Source organism: Anas acuta, chromosome 31, assembly GCF_963932015.1.
Source record: "Anas acuta chromosome 31, bAnaAcu1.1, whole genome shotgun sequence".
NCBI lineage: Eukaryota > Metazoa > Chordata > Aves > Anseriformes > Anatidae > Anas > Anas acuta.
The window spans coordinates 1,260,405-1,274,715 of record NC_089009.1 but is presented as its reverse complement, the minus strand read 5'-3'; the positions used below and the strand labels follow the sequence as shown (position 1 = coordinate 1,274,715).

The 14,311-nt window shown below is 51.6% G+C and overlaps 3 protein-coding genes and 2 long non-coding RNA genes across 16 annotated transcripts in view; 3 read left to right on the top strand and 2 right to left on the bottom strand.

Moving 5' to 3' along the window:
- The first annotated feature begins 185 nt into the window (after window positions 1-185).
- Window positions 186-2,197, top strand: LOC137846270 (killer cell lectin-like receptor subfamily F member 1). Of its 2 annotated transcripts, XM_068664139.1 has the most exons (6): window positions 188-552; window positions 934-1,056; window positions 1,143-1,268; window positions 1,389-1,543; window positions 1,759-1,874; window positions 1,984-2,197. In XM_068664139.1, exons 1-6 carry the CDS (start codon window positions 327-329, stop codon window positions 2,105-2,107), a joined length of 870 nt encoding a protein of 289 aa, XP_068520240.1. In that variant the 5' UTR covers window positions 188-326; the 3' UTR covers window positions 2,108-2,197. The 2 variants fall into 2 exon arrangements, with proteins under 2 accessions (XP_068520241.1, XP_068520240.1); XM_068664140.1 differs by lacking the exon at window positions 1,143-1,268 and having other exon boundaries at window positions 186-552.
- A 648-nt stretch (window positions 2,198-2,845) lies between these two features.
- LOC137846285 (C-type lectin domain family 2 member A-like) lies at window positions 2,846-14,123 on the top strand. Of its 5 annotated transcripts, none has more exons than XM_068664168.1 (5): window positions 2,846-3,201; window positions 3,620-3,712; window positions 4,091-4,266; window positions 4,378-4,481; window positions 4,564-4,670. In XM_068664168.1, the coding sequence occupies exons 1-5, from the start codon at window positions 2,961-2,963 to the stop codon at window positions 4,598-4,600; spliced, it is 651 nt and encodes a 216-aa protein (XP_068520269.1). In that variant the 5' UTR covers window positions 2,846-2,960; the 3' UTR covers window positions 4,601-4,670. The 5 variants fall into 5 exon arrangements, with proteins under 5 accessions (XP_068520269.1, XP_068520265.1, XP_068520266.1 ...); XM_068664164.1 differs by lacking the exons at window positions 3,620-3,712; window positions 4,091-4,266; window positions 4,378-4,481; window positions 4,564-4,670 and adding exons at window positions 12,830-12,922; window positions 13,301-13,476; window positions 13,588-13,691; window positions 13,982-14,123 and having other exon boundaries at window positions 2,857-3,201; XM_068664165.1 differs by lacking the exon at window positions 4,564-4,670 and adding an exon at window positions 4,772-4,913 and having other exon boundaries at window positions 2,861-3,201.
- On the bottom strand, window positions 3,991-8,373 carry LOC137846324 (uncharacterized). 2 transcript variants are annotated; one of them, XR_011090451.1, is made up of 3 exons: window positions 8,235-8,373; window positions 5,226-6,836; window positions 3,991-4,964 (listed from the first exon to the last, which is right to left on the bottom strand). It is a non-coding gene; the product is annotated as an uncharacterized lncRNA (long non-coding RNA). The 2 variants fall into 2 exon arrangements; XR_011090450.1 differs by lacking the exon at window positions 8,235-8,373 and having other exon boundaries at window positions 5,226-8,081.
- On the top strand, window positions 8,940-11,410 carry LOC137846272 (killer cell lectin-like receptor subfamily B member 1B allele C). Of its 3 annotated transcripts, XM_068664143.1 has the most exons (6): window positions 8,943-9,770; window positions 10,151-10,273; window positions 10,360-10,485; window positions 10,606-10,760; window positions 10,985-11,100; window positions 11,197-11,410. In XM_068664143.1, exons 1-6 carry the CDS (start codon window positions 9,686-9,688, stop codon window positions 11,318-11,320), a joined length of 729 nt encoding a protein of 242 aa, XP_068520244.1. In that variant the 5' UTR covers window positions 8,943-9,685; the 3' UTR covers window positions 11,321-11,410. The 3 variants fall into 3 exon arrangements, with proteins under 3 accessions (XP_068520243.1, XP_068520244.1, XP_068520245.1); XM_068664142.1 differs by having other exon boundaries at window positions 8,940-9,770; window positions 10,360-10,760; XM_068664144.1 differs by lacking the exon at window positions 10,360-10,485 and having other exon boundaries at window positions 8,952-9,770.
- Window positions 13,206-14,311, bottom strand: part of LOC137846321 (uncharacterized) — a 10,833-nt gene continuing 9,727 nt past the window's right edge. For all 4 annotated transcript variants that reach the window (XR_011090444.1, XR_011090445.1, XR_011090443.1 and 1 more), the window contains exon 4: window positions 13,206-14,174. This is a non-coding gene — a long non-coding RNA (uncharacterized lncRNA). The remainder of the gene's footprint in view (window positions 14,175-14,311) is intronic.

Sequence of the window (14,311 nt, the reverse complement as noted above, 5' to 3'; positions counted from 1 at the left end):
TAGCTAAATTAATTAATCAATTAAACACTTAGCTGGTTTCAAGCATGTGTGCCTTTTTTTCTGGAATCCCAACGAAGCAGTGCCTTGTATCCATCAAAGGGATTTATCTGGGCTTGCACCAGGATGGGGAAAAACACTAAAAGACACAAAAACACCTTTTTTTGGCCATGAGACAGCATTAAGACCCAAGTCTGCCCCTATCTTCTCATTAGGGATGTAATTTAAAGGATGGGCTGTGAGCCTGGGGGAGGCAGGAGGATCTTGTGCCCCTCACCCGGGCACCAGGCGAGGGTGTTGGTGACCCCAAAAACTTTCAGGGGCATTGAATGGCCGTGAGCTGTGGCAGGAAGCTCCGGCCCCGCCGCTGGTTCGCACTTCACCGGTGCAGCTCTGAGCATTTGGGTTTCCTGTCCTCCGGACCCCGTTGTGTCCCCTCCACCTGCTGCGTGTCCTTGTGTCCTCCTGCCATGGAGGAAGAGGATGGCTACATGGCCTTGGAAAGGCGATGCAAGCGGGGTGCTGCGGAGAGGCTGGGACCCCTCCGGGACGCAGGTAGCGGGGTCCGATCCTCCGTCCCCACCACGGGTTTGTGGTGGCGAGAGGATACCCCAGGTGGCGATTGCTTGGCGGGGGGAAGAAGCGGGGTGGTGCAGCTCTTGGGGTCCCAGAGAGTCGCTCAAGCTGGGAAAATTGAGAAGGGGATTTGGGGGGACGCTTGTCTGTGGTTTTTGGACACCCCATGGCACCCAGATGCTGGCTGCTGACGCCCCCGTTTCGCTCCCATCTTGTCACCGTCGGGCTTGGCTGTGTCCCCCAAAACCCTTTTGCTCTGAAGAAGAGGGATTTTGGGGCACCCCCCAAGACAGAGAACAGGGCTGACGGATGCTCTCGGCCGCCCCACTTCTCCTTTTGTGTCCCTTCCCCTGGCTGCAGACCCTGCCACGAGGGACCCCGAGCCAGGCTTCGCCCCCCGGTGGATTCGCACCCCCATGCGATCCCCCCGCTGCCTCCTCGGGGCCCTGGTGGCCGTTCTGCTGCTGTCCTTTGCGATATGCGGTGAGTCGACACCCCTGGGCGTCCTTTTTCGGGGGTGCTGGGGACTGGGGACACCCCCGTTTGGGCTCAGGGTCCCTCTCCCCCAGTGTCTTGGCTGCTGGTGGAGAGGCACCAGGGGGCTGTGGGGTGCGGGAACGCGTCGCAGGGACAAAGTTTTGCCACCCTGGGCTGCACCCACCTGGGGCTGAGGACGAGCTTGTGCCCCCCCGGAGGTAACCCCCTTAAAATATTGCATAAAATATTGTCTGAACCCCGCTGCCACCCACCCCGTGGCACTGTGGTGGGGTTGCTCGCGTGGCTGTTTGTCTGTCTGTCTGTCCGTCTGTCTGCAGACGGTGGGGGCTGCGAGCTGTGTCCTGTGGGGTGGACGCTGCACAGGAGGAAGTGTTTTTGGGTCACCAGCAAGAGCAGCTCCTGGAGGGAGAGCCGGGAGAACTGCAGCCATCAGAGAGCCCAGCTGCTGGTGCCAGAGGACCAGGGCGAGCTGGTAACGGGGCTGATACTGGTTAGGATGTGGGACGGGGCTCAGGGTTGCACCCGAGGGGATGTGGGGTCCAGAAATTTGGGGTCCGCACCCATAAGGTGCAGGGATGGGTGCCCAAACCTCTGGGGGGATGCCAGCGGGGCTCCTGGCTGGGTGGGGGAGCCTGTTTTGGGTACAGCAAACAACACCATAGTCACCAGCCCCGTTTCCTCTCGTAGGACTTCCTAAATCGAGTCATACAGAAACCCACACGCTACTTCTGGATCGGCCTCTCCCAGCCCTCTGTGGGGATGGCTTGGACCTGGCTGGATGGCTCCCGCCTGGACCAGAGCCGGTGAGAGCCTGGGAGAGAAGCCTGGAGGGGATGGATAGGGGGGTGGACACCCCCAACGTCCCCTCAGGGACCCCCGGGAGGTGCCACGGGATCTCTCTCGCACCCTCAGGTTCAACCTGAGCACCCCGAACGCCAGCGGAGCCTGCGGGGCGCTGAGGGAGGACAGGATCATCTCGGAAACCTGCGGCTCCGCCTTGGCGTGGATCTGCCAGAAAGAGGCCGTCCTACTCTGAGCGACTTGGGAAAAAAATATAAAAAAATAACAACAAAAAAAAATTTAAAAAAACACATTGCTTTCAAAATAAAGTCCCTTCTCACCCCTGCGGGCTTTGTGTTGTCTGCTAGGGCTGCCGTATTTTCAGCACGCAGGGGGCATTTTGGAAAGGGATGGCTGGTGTGAAGAGGGGGAGAAATGAGGTTCTGGGGTTTTGGGGGAGGCAGGTGAAAAGGCAGCTTTTTTCTTTTTTCTTTATTTATTCTGCAGGTGGGATGAGCCCTGACAAAATCAGGGTTGCACAAGCTGAGGTTTTCATACGATTCCTGGAAAAAAAAAGAAAAAAAAAGGCCTTTTTTCTCTCTGTAGCCATTGGCAACCTTCTTCTCATTGTGGCTGGTGGTTTGCAAGATCGGGCTTGCACAGGCTGACATTTTCACACAATTTCTGGCAAAAAAAGAAATTACAACAATCCCCAGGGGTATAAACCACAATGACTGATTCTCTTGCGGTGAAGACTAGGAGGAGGACGTCAGTCATAAAAGCAAAGAAATGCCATGGGGGGAAATGGGAGAGGGGAAGGAGACGGAAAAGGGTGGGGCAAAAAAAGCCATATTTGAAGATATTTGTTGCTTTCACTTTTGTAATGATGCCAAGAGTTGCACTGGGGACCTGGGCTGTGTGCAAAATAAGTTTAGGATAGAAAAAAAAAGTGAGAAAGGAGCGATTTGGTTAAAAAAAGGGGTGGTGTGGGGCAGGCTGCCGGGGAGGGAGGCAGACGCTGCCTCATGACTGCTCGTGAAGAGGATCCCACGCACAACTGGCTGTGGTGAAGCCTAAGTGGCACGTAAAGTGGAATATTTCACAACCAGATGCCCGAAATTGGGGATATTTCCCCCTATTTCAGCCTCCTTGGAGAGGCCTCCGCCATTACAGGGCTGAAGAGTACAACTCCCATCATCCCCTGCGCACGGGACCCGGATACAGGGGTGGGAGCGGAAGCAGCGCAGGAAGCTCAACGTGAACATAGGCGGCACGTGGAGGATGGTGGAGAGGTAGCTGAGGACCCCGGTGCTGTGGTAATGTACCTGCACGAAGGAGCGACGGAGACGAGTAAGCACCAGTCCTGTTTTCTTGATGCCACGGTGCTGCTGGAGGTCATGGCAGGGCTTAGAGCTACATGGGCATAATTTAATTTAATTAAAATAGCTGGGGTGAGGGGCTAAAGAAGGGAAAGCTGTGAGAGGTATGGGATGGCCTGAGCTGTGGGTGTGGGTGCAATGCTCATTTCTGAGCTCAAAGGGGATGGAGGTGGTGCAATGAGCTCAGGCAGCCCTAAAAATCCTCGGAAGCCAAAGGCAGCCTCTGAACTGAGCCTTTTCCCCAAGATATGTTCTTTCTGGGTGTATTTTCAGGTGCTGGGGGGAATAGGGGGGCAGTGGGGAGCTCGGGGGGCTCTTGGAGGCACTTGCACCCCGTGTTTGTTGACCGTGCCTCTCCTCCGTGCTCCGTTGCTTTGTTCTCCCTCCAGCTTTTAGCCTCAAGTGCCATAAGGACAAACTGATCCCCATCGGGGCCACCGTGCTCGTGATAGCGTTGGCGATCACCAACATTGCCCTGGCAGGTAAGAGGATGGAGATGGCCCTACCAGAATCCTCTCCTCCCCTTTGGGAAACCCAGCGGTGAGGATAGGGCAGAGGCTGGGCATGGGATGCCACGGGAAAACCTGGACGGGGGTATAATTTGTCCCTAAAGGGGCCAAAACTGCCTCAAAACACTCTGCTCCAGGAGGAAGCTGCAGAAAGACCTTTATGGGGAGGGAAGGCGGTGTTTATTTCAGCCCTAAGTGGCTTCTGGAGCTGAAAATGAATATTTTGAACAGAAAGGTGAAAACAACAAAAATAAAATGAGAAGTGGAAATGAACATGTTTTTTATGGGATTAGATCTCACAGATCATCACCACCGATTAAAATAAGCAGATTTCCTTCTCCTTATTTCCAGCCAGGAAACGTCCGTCCTGCCCCTCTCCCATCCTTCCCACCTGCTCAGGAAATGGCATCGGGTTCAGGGAGAAATGCTTCTACTTTGTGCAGAACGAGACCAACTGGAACGAGAGCCAGAACATCTGCCTCTCCCTAGGAGCCCAGCTGGCCACCATCGACAGCCAGGAGGACTTGGTTAAATGAGGGTTTTGCCGGGAGCTGGGGTGGCTTTTTGGGAAGCAGCTGTGGGGTTCCTTGGAGGATGTAAGGTGAAGATGGGCACAACATTTCTTCTTTGCTTTCCAGAGCTTCCTATTGCGCTACGGACGTCCCTTGCACTACTGGGTCGGTCTGCATCGGGAGGGATCCGACCCCTGGAGATGGTGCAATGGGTCTCTTTTCAACAACCTGTATGTCCCGGCTTCTTTTTCTCATATTTTTTAATGGGCAGGGAGCAATTAACCACCCCTTCTTCTAATGCTTGGTCCTTAGGAAGCAGCTTGTGGATGCAGAGGGCATCCCTGGATGAACCCATATGGGATTAATCAACCAAAAATATTCCTTCCTTCATGGAAGGGGGCAGATTTAGCTTTGCATGGGGGTCATTGTCTGCTGGAAAGGATTCTTCCTCCTCCTTCCAGCACCGTTTGCTTATGTGGGAGATGCTCAGACCCTTGACTTCTCCTTCTGCTTTGTGCAGGTTCGATATCCAGGGCAATGGCCAATGTGCCTACATCGACCTTGATGGGGTCAGCAGTGACTGGTGCTCCCAGCAGAAGTATTCAGTCTGCAGCCACCCCCTGAAGAGTCCCAGGCGAGCGGAGAGGGGAGGAGAGCCCTGAGCTGTCCCTTGCAGCCTCCTACTGCATCCTGAAGTCGCCTCCGAATTTTCACTATGAAGGTGATGAAGAGAAAGCTGCTGTCATTAAACCCACTTGTGTAGGGTTCCTGACTGTACATTATCTAAAGAAGTGTTATAAATGAAGTCTCAACTCAATCTGAATATTTGTAAAAGGAATATTTTTTAAATAAATTTTTATACAATATATAAAAGACAAGAAAACATTGCTGGGTGTGTGGGGAGTCTACGCTCCACCAACACGCACACACAAACATCAAACATTCTAAATATACAGAACATTGCTTTTATATACCAAACGTGTGTATGTCTTTACAATCAGGAAAGGTTCAACAATCCTTTAAGTTCCATGACTTAACAGTCTCTATTTTCCATTCCTTTTCTTGATTACAAACAAGTCTCTTCTTTCCATTCCTTTTGAACAATCTGTCTCGCTTTAAGTTGTCAAGCAACTCGGTCTTTGGGCCTTATGTCTCCCGTTCTTCCCAGATCGAAGAAAAACATACCCATCTCCTTCTGAAGGTCAATAGGGCCTGGCTCAAAAGGCACGTTCAGGTCAACAGGGAGCAGAACAGCAAAAGCCTTCGATGGCTGTAGCAGCAGAGGGACCGATGCCCTAGCAGTCGGATCAGTAAAGGAGCCCGCAGCTCCCTCACTATCTGACAAACCACACGTTTCTGACTGGCCCCACATGGCTCCTCAAGGCCTCAGAGATTGCTCGCCAGGTGCCCAGCAATCCCACTGCAACCTTGTCGGTTTTAGTTGCAGAGTCCCACACCTTGACCTCAATTTGGTCCCATGTTTCAGGATCATAAACTGTCCGATTGTTAAGAAGGAGAATAAGCTGTAAGGTTACCAGGACAGTCTTTGTTCCTAAGGACGTATGATTCCCCATAATGTGCAACTTTTTACCAGTGAGAGGCAGTTGTGTGCACAGGTCCGCTTCTCTCAGCTCGAGCTTCTCTCCAGCTCCAGTGCGCGTATTTCTAGCGACTTTCAGTCACTTGAGTCTCTGAGCATTTTGGTTTCCTGTCCTCCAGACCCCGTTGTGTCCCCTCCACCTGCTGTGTGTCCTCCTGCCATGGAGGATGAGGATGGCTACATGGCCTTGGACAGGCGATGCAAGCGGGGTGCTGCGGAGAGGCCGGGACCCTTCTGGGACACAGGTAGCGGGGTCCGATCCTCCGTCCCCACCACTTCTTTATGTGTTTTCACTGAGCAGTCAGCAATCCGTGTTCTTTCCAAATTGCTCCATGAGCATGTACCATGCCGAGTGTATATTTAGAATCTGTCCAAATATTTATTTTCCTTCCTGCTGCTAGTTCCAGTGCTCACGTAAGAGCAATTATCTGTGCTTTCTGGGTGGACGTCCCAGGGGGTAATGGTTTGGACTTGATTACCTGTTGAGTGGTTGTAATGGCGTACCCTGCCTTACGTTGTCCTTGTTTCACAAAGCTGCTCCCATCAGTATACCAAGAGTCGTCAGCATCTTCTAAAGATTCTTCCTTAAAATCGGGTTGATTAGAATACACAGTGTCCATTGTTTCTATACAATCATGGGTTATGGGTTCATCCAGAGTTCCACTAAGGAAAGAAGCTGGATTTACGATGTTAGTGACCACAGTTTCCACATCATCTTGTTCTACTAATATTGCTTGATATTTTAAAATCATCAATTCTTGTTTAAGTTGTTTAAAGACTTTTTGTGCTTCTCCAGTCCAGACTAACTTTGACTGGTTAATCGTTATCAAATCACATAGAGGCTTTACCAATCGTCCATAATTATAAATCCAAAGGCGACACCAACCTGTCATTCCTAAAAAGGTTTGTAGCTCCTTTACCGTTTGAGGTTCTGAGGTCCGGCAAATGACTTCCTTATATTCAGTTCCTAGTTGTCGTTGTCCTCCTGAAATTTCAAATCCCAGATAGGTCACACTTTGTTGAGCCAGCTGGACTTTCTGTCAAGAGACTTGATATCCATTTAAACCCAGAAAATTAAGAAGACTTAGAGTCAATTGAATACAACTCCCATTAGTCTCGGTAGCTATTAAGAGATCATCTACCTATTGTGACAAAGCACCTTCAGTGTCCGGAGGCATCCAAGTTTTGAGTTCCCTTGCTAATTGGTTTCCAAAAATAGTGGGGCTATTCTTGAATCCTTGAGGTAGTGCTGTCCACGTAAGCTGCGTCTTTCTGCCTGAATTGGGATTTTCCCATTCAAAGGCAAATAGGTTTTGGCTTTCAGTTGCTACAGGCAGGCAGAAGAAGGCGTCTTTTAAATCCAGTACGGTAAACCAGACTTGACTATTCTTTAATTTAGTCAGCAAAGCGTAAGGGTTTGCCACTACTGGATGTATATCCTCGGTGATTTTATTTATGGCCCTCAAATCCTGAACTAACCTATAGCTTTTTCATCTGCCTTTTTAATTGGCAATATAGGTGTATTGTATTCTGATTCGCATTCAATCAATAATCCATACTGTAAAAATTTATCAATTATCTCTTTAATTCCTTTCCTATCTTTCATATTATAATATTATAATATTTCACAACCAAATGCCCGAAACTGGGGATATTTCCCCATATTTCAGCCTCCTTGGAGAGGCCTCAGGCCTCCGCCATTACAGGGCTGAAGACTACAACTCCCATCATCCCCTGCGCGCGGGACCCGGATACAGGCTGGGCGGGCGCAAGGCGCAAAGCGCAGTGGCGGGGGCGGGGCGTCCGCCATTTTGTGCACGTATGTGACCAATGGGGGCGATGGGGAGGGGGTTGGCTCTCGGCTCTTAAAGGGGGCACGGCCACAGGGTGGGGCCCGCTCGGGTTACGGTGAAGGGCCCGGCGGAGCGGGGTCGGGCGGCGGGGGGAGCATCGTGAGCGTCGTGAGGCTTCCCTCGCCGAGCCACGGCGCTGCGTGCGCCCATCGGGTGCAAAGTTCGGGCATTGAAAGAAGGGAGCGAGCGAGAGGAGAACGAGGAAAAAAAAAATAAATAAATAAAAATAAATAAATAAATAAATAAATAAAATTAAAATAAATAAAATTAAAATAAAATTAAAAATAAATAAATAAATAAATAAAACACAGCACAAATGCAAAAAGAAAGGCGAGGGAGTGACGAAGAGGGTGGGAAAAGGGGCAAAGGAGCACATAACGAAGTAATTAAATAAACTTTAAAGCAATGAAAGAAAGAAAAAGTTGGAAGGCCTGCCCTGGCAGGCTGCTCCTTTCCTTCCCGTTTCAGCCCCGAGCCGAGCGCTGCTCGCTCAGCTGGCCCCGAATTTCGCTGCTCGGAGGCGAACTTACCTTCTGAGTGTCTTCTCCGGTGTGGTGTGTTGCAATAAGTGTGCGGAGATTAAATAGATTACAAGACAGCGCTCCGTGACGTAATCTGCTTCTTTTGCCCAATGCCTCGCCACGGCTACGCAGTCACATATAGGAAGTAAATACTTAAATAAAAAAAAGCAACTCAGATGACTCAAAAGCTAACTCCTTGCTGCTTGGAGTTGCCCTCACGATGTTATCCCGGCTGCCAAAAGAGGAAGAGGAGCAAATCTCTGATGTTTTTGATGAAGAAACCCCGTTCATTTCAAACATCCTGTCCCCGGTGCGGAAGCAGAGAGAGGGAGAAATAATGGCGAAAACCTCCAGATGCTGCATTTTTTATTTTTATTTTTTTACTGCTCTGACAAAATGTCCCTGCAAAGGGGTGGATGAGTGTTGCTTCAACTTCCCTCTTCTGAGGGCAAAACGGTGATTTTGGTTTTTCTGAGGTCTGGTAAGCCCGACCACATATTTTTAGGGCGTGTATCCCTTCGGGTGCGTATCCTTTGGGGTGCGTATCCTTTAGGGTGCGTATCCAAATAGCCTTTTTTTTTTTCCCCTCAGAACAGAATTATCTTTTTTCTTATTTATTTATTTATTTATTTATTTATTTATTTATTTATTTATTTATTTATTTATTTTTTCCTTGAGGGTGGAGAGGGCAAGGGGGGGAGACAGAGCGACGACAACTCCTAGGTGACCACGACGGTTTTTCGCGGCGTGAAAAACCAATCTGTAGCCGTGACTTGCTACAGCGACAGGAGAACAGGAAAAAACAAAGAACAGTGCTTCATTTATATTTTGTTTTATTATTTTTTTTTCAGTTTTGGTTTGTTTTTTTCTTTTTTTGCAAGAAAATCCTGGAAGAACACAGCCAGAAAGCTGTGCATGGGCAGGGGCTGAGCAAAGGCACCTGGCAGAGCAGGGAAGACAACAGGATTAAATGCTGGTGTTAATAAAATAAATAGAAATAGCTAAATTAATTAATCAATTAAACACTTTCTTAGCTGCTTTCAAGCACGTGTGCCTTTTTTACTGGAATCCCAACGAAGCAGTGCCTTGTATCCATCAAAGGGATTTATCTGGGCTCGCACCAGGATGGGGAAAAACACTAAAAGACACAAAAACACCTTTTTTTGGCCATGAGATAGCGCAAGACCCAAGTCTGCCCCTATCTTCTCATTAGGGATGTAATTTACAGGACGGGCCGTGAGCCTGGGGGAGGCAGGAGGATCTTGTGCCCCTCACCCGGGCACCAGGCGAGGATGTTGGTGACCCCAAAAACTTTCAGGGGCATTGAACAGCCGTGAGCTGTGGCAGGAAGCTCCAGCCCCGCCGCTGGTTCGCACTTCACCGGTGCAGCTCTGAGCATTTTGGTTTCCTGTCCTCCGGACTCCATAGTGTCCCCTCCACCTTCTGCGTGTCCTCCTGCCATGGAGGATGAGGATGGCTACATGGCCTTGGACAGGCGATGCAAGCGGGATGCTGCGGAGAGGCCGGGACCCCTCCGGGATGCAGGTAGCGGGGTCCGGTCCTCCGTCCCCACCACGGCTTTGTGGTGGCGAGAGGATACCCCGGGTGGCGATTGCTTGGCGGGGGGAAGAAGCGGGGTGGTGCAGCTCTTGGGGTCCCAGAGAGTCGCTCAAGCTGGGGAAATTGAGAAAGGGATTTGGGGGGATGCTTGTCTGTGGTTTTTGGACACCCCACGGCACCCAGGCGCTGGCTGCTGGCGCCCCCGTTTCGCTCCCATCTTGTCACCGTCGGGCTTGGCTGCATCCCCCAAAACCCTTTTGCTCTGAGGAAGAGGGATTTTGGGGCACCCCCCGGACAGAGAACAGGGCTGACGGATGCTCTCGCCCCCCCCACTTCTCCTTTTGTGTCCCTTCCCCTGGCTGCAGGCCCTGCCACGAGGGACCCCGAGCCAGGCTTCGCCCCCCGGTGCATTCGCACCCCCATGCGATCCCCCCGCTGCCTCCTCGGGGCCCTGGTGGCCGTTCTGCTGCTGTCCTTTGCGATATGCGGTGAGTTGACACCCCTGGGCGTCCTTTTTCGGGGGTGCTGGGGACTGGGGACACCCCCGTTTGGGCTCAGGGTCCCTCTCCCCCAGTGTCTTGGCTGCTGGTGGAGAGGCACCAGGGGGCTGTGGGGTGCGGGAACGCGTCGCAGGGACAAAGTTTTGCCACCCTGGGCTGCACCCACCTGGGGCTGAGGACGAGCCTGTGCCCCCCCGGAGGTAACCCCCTTAAAATATTGCATAAAATGTTGTTTGAACCCCGTTATCACCCACCCCGTGGCGCTGTGGTGGGGTTGTTTGCGTGGCTGTTTGTCTGTCTGTCCGTCTGTCTGTCTGCAGACGGTGGGGGCTGCGAGCTGTGTCCTGTGGGGTGGACGCTGCACAGGAGGAAGTGTTTTTGGGTCACCAGCAAGAGCAGCTCCTGGAGGGAGAGCCGGGAGAACTGCAGCCATCAGAGAGCCCAGCTGCTGGTGCCAGAGGACCAGGGCGAGCTGGTAACGGGGCTGATACTGGCTAGGAGGTGGGACGGGGCTCAGGGTTGCACCCGAGGGGATGTGGGGTCCAGAAATTTGGGGTCCGCACCCATAGGGTGCAGGGATGGGTGCCCAAACCTCTGGGGTAGCATTAGGGATGCCAGCGGGGCTCCTGGCTGGGTGGGGGAGCCAGTTTTGGGGACAGCAAACAACACCGTAGTCACCAGCCCAGTTTCCCCTTGTAGGACTTCCTAAATCGAGTCATACAGAAACCCACACGCTACTTCTGGATCGGCCTCTCCCAGCCCTCTGTGGGGATGGGTTGGACCTGGCTGGATGGCTCCCGCCTGGACCAGAGCCGGTGAGAGCCTGGAGGGGATGGATGGGGGGGTGGACACCTCCAACGTCCCCTCAGGGACCCCCGTGAGGTGCCACGGGATCTCTCTCGCACCCTCAGGTTCAACCTGAGCACCCCGAACGCCAGCGGAGCCTGCGGGGCGCTGAGGGAGGACAGGATCATCTCGGAAACCTGCGGCTCCGCCTTGGCATGGATCTGCCAGAAAGAGGCCGTCCTGCTCTGAGCGACTTGGGAAAAAAATATAAAAAAAGAACAAAAAAAAAATTATTAAAAAACCACATTGCTTTCAAAATAAAGTCCCTTCTCACCCCTGCGGGCTTTGTGTTGTCTGCTAGAGCTTCTGTACTTTCAGCATGCAGGGGGCATTTTGGAAAGGGGTGGCTGGTGTGAAGAGGGGGAGAAATGAGGTTCTGGGGTTTCGGGGGAGGCAGGTGAAAAGGCAGATTTTTTCTTTTTTCTTTATTTATTCTGCAGGTGGGATGAGCTCTGACAAAATCAGGGTTGCACAAGCTGATGGTTTCATAGGATTCCTGGAAAAAAGAAAAGAAAAAGGCCTTTTTTCTCTCTGTAGCCATTGGCCACCTTCTTCTTGTTTTGGCTGGTGGTTTACAAGATCGGGGTTGGACAGGCTGACATTTTCACACAGTTTCTGGCAAAAAAAGAAATTACAACAATCCCCAGGGGTAAAAACCACAATGTGAGTGATTCTCTTGCGGTGAAGACTAGGAGGAGGACGTCAGTCATAAAAGCAAAGAAATGCCCTGGGGGGAAATGGGAGAGGGGAAGGAGACGGAAAAGGGTGGGGCAAAAAAAGCCATATTTGAAGATATTTGTTGCTTTCACTTTTGTAATGATGCCAAGAGTTGCACTGGGGACTGGGCTGTGTGCAAAATAAGTTTAGGATAGAAAAAAAAAAAGTGAGAAAGGAGCGATTTGGTCAAAAAAGGGGTGGTGTGGGGCAGGCTGCCGGGGAGGGAGGCAGACGCTGCCTCATGACTGCTCGTGAAGAGGATCCCACGCACAACTGGCTGTGGTGAAGCCTAAGTGGCACGTAAAGTGGAATATTTCACAAGCAAATGCCCGAAATTGGGGATATTTCCCCCTATTTCAGCCCCCTTGGAGAGGCCTCCGCCATTACAGGGCTGAAGAGTACAACTCCCATCATCCCCTGCGTGCGGCCGGCACAGGGGTGGGAGCGGAAGCAGGAGCGGGAAGTTCAACGTGAACATAGGCGGCACGTGGAGGATGGTGGAGAGGTAGCTGAGGACCCTGGTGCTGTGGTAATGTACCTGCACGAAGGAGCGACGGAGACGAGTAAGCACCAGTCCTGTTTTCTTGATGCCGCGGTGCTGCTGGAGGTCATGGCAGGGCTTAGAGCTACATGGGCATAATTTAATTTAATTAAAATAGCTGGGGAGAGAGGCTAAAGAAGGGAAAGCTGTGAGAGGTATGGGATGGCCTGAGCTGTGGGTGTGGGTGCAATGCTCATTTCCAAGCTTGAAGGGGATGGAGGTGATGCAATGAGCTCAGGCAGCCCTAAAAATCCTCGGAAGCCAAAGGCAGCCTCTGAACTGAGCCTTTTCCCCAAGATACGTGCTTTCTGGGTGTATTTTCAGGTGCTGGAGGGAATAGGGGGGCAGTGGGGAGCTCGGGGGGCTCTTGGAGGCACTTGCACCCCGTGTTTATTGACCGTGCCTCTCCTCCATGCTCCGTTGCTTTGTTCTCTCTCCAGCTTTTAGCCTCAAGTGCCTTAAGGACAAACTGTTCCCCATCGGGGCCACCGTGCTCGTGACAGTGTTGCTGATTGCCGTCATTGCCCTGGCAGGTAAAAGGATGGAGGTGGCCCTACCAGAATCCTCTCCTCCCCTTTGGGAAACCCAGCGGTGAGGATAGGGCAGGGGCTGAGCGTGGGATGCCACGGGAAAACCTGGATGGGGGTAAAATTTGTCCCTAAAGGGGCCAAAACTGCCTCAAAACACTCAGCTCCAGGAGGAAGCTGCAGAAAGACCTTTATGGGGAGGGAAGGAGGTGTTTATTTCAGCCCTAAGTGGCTTCTGGAGCTGAAAACAAATATTTTGAACAGAAAGGTGAAAACAACAAAAATGAAATGAAAAGTGGAATTGAACATGTTTTTTACGGGATTTGATCTCACAAATCATCACCACGGATTAAAATAAGCAGATTTCCTTCTCCTTATTTCCAGCCAGGAAATGTCCATCCTGCCCCTCTCCCATCCTTCCCACCTGCTCAGAAAACGGCATCGGGTTCAGGGAGAAATGCTTCTACTTTGTGGAGGACGAGGCCAACTGGAACGAGAGCCAGAGCTTCTGCCTCTCCCTAGGAGCCCAGCTGGCCACCATCGACAGCGAGGAGGACTTGGTAAAATGAGGGGTTTGCCGGGTGCTGGGGTGGCTTTTTGGGAAGCAGCTGTGGGGTTCCTTGGAGGATGTAAGGTGAAGATGGGCACAACATTTCTTCTTTGCTTTCCAGGGCTTCCTATTGCGCTACGGGCGTACCTTGCACTACTGGGTCGGTCTGCATCAGGAGGGATCCGACCCCTGGAGATGGTGCAACGGGTCTCTCTTCAACAACCGGTATGTCATGGCTTCTTTTTCTCATATTTTTTAATGGGCAGGGAGCAATTAACCACCCCTTCTTCTAATGCTTGGTCCTTAGGAAGCAGCTTGTGGATGCAGAGGGCATCCCTGGATGAACCCATATGGGATTAATCAACCAAAAATATTCCTTCCTTCATGGAAGGGGGCAGACTTAGCTTTGCATGGGGGTCATTGTCTGCTGGAAAGGATTCTTCCTCCTCCTTCCAGCACCGTTTGCTTATGTGGGAGATGCTCAGCCCCTTGACTTCTCCTTCTGCTTTGTGCAGGTTCGATATCCAGGGCAATGGCCAATGTGCCTACATCGACCTTGATGGGGTCAGCAGTGACTGGTGCTCCCAGCAGAAGCATTCAGTCTGCAGCCACCCCCTGAAGAGTCCCAGGCGAGCGGAGAGGGGAGGAGAGCCCTGAGCTGTCCCTTGCAGCCTCCTACTGCATCCTGAAGTCGCCTCCGAATTTTCACTATGAAGGTGATGAAGAGAAAGCTGCTGTCATTAAACCCACTTGTGTAGGGTTCCTGACAGTACATTATCTAAAGAAGTGTTGTAAATGAAGTCTCCACTCAATCTGAATATTTGTAAAAGGAATATTTTTTAAAT